The sequence below is a fragment of the Clupea harengus genome, chromosome 16 (genome assembly GCF_900700415.2).
Source record: "Clupea harengus chromosome 16, Ch_v2.0.2, whole genome shotgun sequence".
Lineage (NCBI taxonomy): Eukaryota > Metazoa > Chordata > Actinopteri > Clupeiformes > Clupeidae > Clupea > Clupea harengus.
This window is the reverse complement of record NC_045167.1, coordinates 27,243,198-27,245,697: the sequence shown is the minus strand read 5'-3', so window position 1 is coordinate 27,245,697 and position 2,500 is coordinate 27,243,198. Positions and strand designations below refer to the sequence as shown.

General features: G+C 54.5%; 2 protein-coding genes across 2 annotated transcripts in view; one reads left to right on the top strand and one right to left on the bottom strand.

Moving 5' to 3' along the window:
- The window catches only part of fgl2a (fibrinogen-like 2a), a 6,314-nt gene extending 4,165 nt beyond the window's left edge, over positions 1-2,149 (bottom strand). The window contains exon 1 of the mRNA XM_031582865.2: positions 1,270-2,149. Within this exon, the coding sequence (XP_031438725.1) occupies positions 1,270-2,011 (742 nt within the window). The 5' untranslated portion in view covers positions 2,012-2,149. The remainder of the gene's footprint in view (positions 1-1,269) is intronic.
- The window catches only part of ccdc146 (coiled-coil domain containing 146), a 45,210-nt gene that overhangs the window by 10,248 nt on the left and 32,462 nt on the right, over positions 1-2,500 (top strand). The gene's annotated exons all lie outside the window — the stretch shown is intronic.

Genomic DNA, 2,500 nt, shown 5'->3' with positions numbered 1-2,500 from the left:
TGTGTGTGTCTCTGTGTGTGTGTGTGTCTCTGTGTGTGTGTGTGTCTCTGTGTGTGTGTGTGTGTGTGTGTGTCTCTGTGTGTGTGGGCGTGTGTGTGTGTGTGTGTGTGTGTGTGTGTGTGTGTGTCGGTGTGGGGCTGATTATTTGGGGTGTGTGTGTGTGTGTGTGTGTCTGTGTGGGGCTGATTATTTGGGGTATGTGTGTGTGTGCGTATGTGTGTGTGTGTGCGTGTGTGTCTGTGTGTGTGTGGGGCTGATTATTTGGGGTGTGTGTGTGTGTGCGTATGTGTGTGTGTGTGCGTGTATGTGTGTGTGTGTGTGTGTCTCTCTGTGTGTGTGTGTCTGTGTGTGTGTGGGGCTGATTATTTGGGGTATGTGTGTGTGTGTGTGTGTGTGTGTGTGTGTGTGTGTCTCTGTGTGTGTGTGTGTGTGTGTGTGTCTCTGTGTGTGTGTGTGTGTCTCTGTGTGTGTGTGTGTGTGTGTGTGTGTGTGTGTGTGTGTGTGTGGGGCTGATTATTTGGGGGGTGTGTGTGTGTGTGTGTGTGTGTGTGTGTGTGTGTGTCTCTGTGTGTGTGTGTGTGTGTGTGTGTGTGTGTGTGTGTGTATGTATGTCTCTCTGTGTGTGTGTGTGTGTGGGGCTGATTATTTGGGGTATGTAAATAAGCCCAAAGGGCAGATCAGATTATTATTATTTATCAGCAGCATGCCGTGCAGTTCCACAGAGACCCCAATATTCTAGCCAGATCTGCGTCTGTGGGTCAGGCAGACGCTTTAGTGTGTGTGTGTGTGTGTGTGTGTGTGTGTGTGTGACGCTTTATTGTTGACTCTCACAGCTGCACTCATTCTGGTCTGGTCAGTGATAACCTGAGTTGTGTATGTAATTGTACTAGCTGTATACTGTAAGAGCTGTAAGTATACTATAAGAGCTGTATACTATAAGAGCTGTATACTATAAGAGCTGTATACTATAAGAGCTGTAAGTATACTATAAGAGCTGTATACTATAAGAGCTGTATACTGTAAGAGCTGTAAGTATACTATAAGAGCTGTATACTATAAGAGCTGTATACTGTAAGAGCTGTAAGTATACTATAAGAGCTGTATACTATAAGAGCTGTATACTGTAAGAGCTGTATACTATAAGAGCTGTATACTATAAGAGCTGTAAGTATACTATAAGAGCTGTATACTATAAGAGCTGTATACTATAAGAGAAGTAAGTATACTATAAGAGCTGTAAGTATACTGTAAAAGCTGTAGTGTACTCACACTGAGGAGCGGCGTGCGCGGCGGCGCAGTGTGTGGTACAGGTGCTGCTGAGTGTGTTGAGGAGGCCGGTGATGTTCTGCACCCTGCTGTCCACCGCGGCCTCCAGGGACCCGGCGCTCAGGAGTGTGATCTCGCCCACGCGGCCCTGGAGAGCGCCGATCTGGTTGCGTGCGTTTCGTAGGCTCGCCGACATGCGGCTCATCTTCAGCTGCATCTCCGCCATGGTCATTGTCGCTGGGGGGGCGGCGGGGGTGGGGAGAGGGGTCTGGGCCGTCTGAGGGGGGTCTGAGGGCTCCGCGCCCCCGGGCTGGTCCTGCTGCACCTCCTGGGGTCGCCCCTCCTGGGGTCGCCCCCCCCCGCCCGCCCCGCAGCACCCCCGGAGGCGTGCCACCGTCTCCTTCAGGCTCCGCAGCTCCTTCAGGCTCTTCTCCAGCTGCCGGAACTGGCGGGGCAGCTGCAGGGTGAGGGGGGGCAGCGTCAGCTGGAAGGGGCACTCCTCCTCCTGGCCCCCGCCCCCGCACCCTCCCAGCGCCTTCAGCCTCACGGGGCAGCTGCCCCCCCCGGCGGCGGCGGGGGCGTCATCAGCAGCACCCCTCTCTCCACCACTCAGGGGGGGGTCCTCCTCACTGCCCACCCCCCAGCACTGAGAGGGCAGCCACACCAGCAGCACCACCGCACACACACACGGCCACACACACGGCCACACACACGGCCTCAACGACGACACACAGCGCACCACCATGGCAGGAACCAAGAGATCCACAGTTAGAAGTACACTGGAGCTGGTCAGAGGAGGAGACGAGAGGAGAGGAGAGGAGAGGAGAGAGTGTACGGGCAGGGAGAGAGGGAGAGCAGAAGTGCCTCTGGCCGTGAGGGCGGGGTCATTAATATCAGAACAGGGGGATGGGGATGGGCGAGGGTGGAGCTCTACTGTATTGCACAACTCTGGATGTGAAAGCTCCGCACAGCAACAATTGGTCTCAGGAGTGTGTGGGGCGTGTGCCTGATCGACTGGGGAAGTGTGTCTGCATGTGCGTGTGCAGTGTGGTGTGTGTGTGTGTGTGTGTGTGTGTGTGTGTGTGCATGTGCGTGTGTTTGCTTGTGGGTGTGGACTCATGCGTGGGTGCTCGCGTGTGTGTGTGTGTGTGTGTGTGTGTGTTTGTGCGCGCATTTGCGGGTGTGGTCTTATGCACGGGTGCTCGTTTGTGTGTGTTTGCAGGTTTGGACTTAT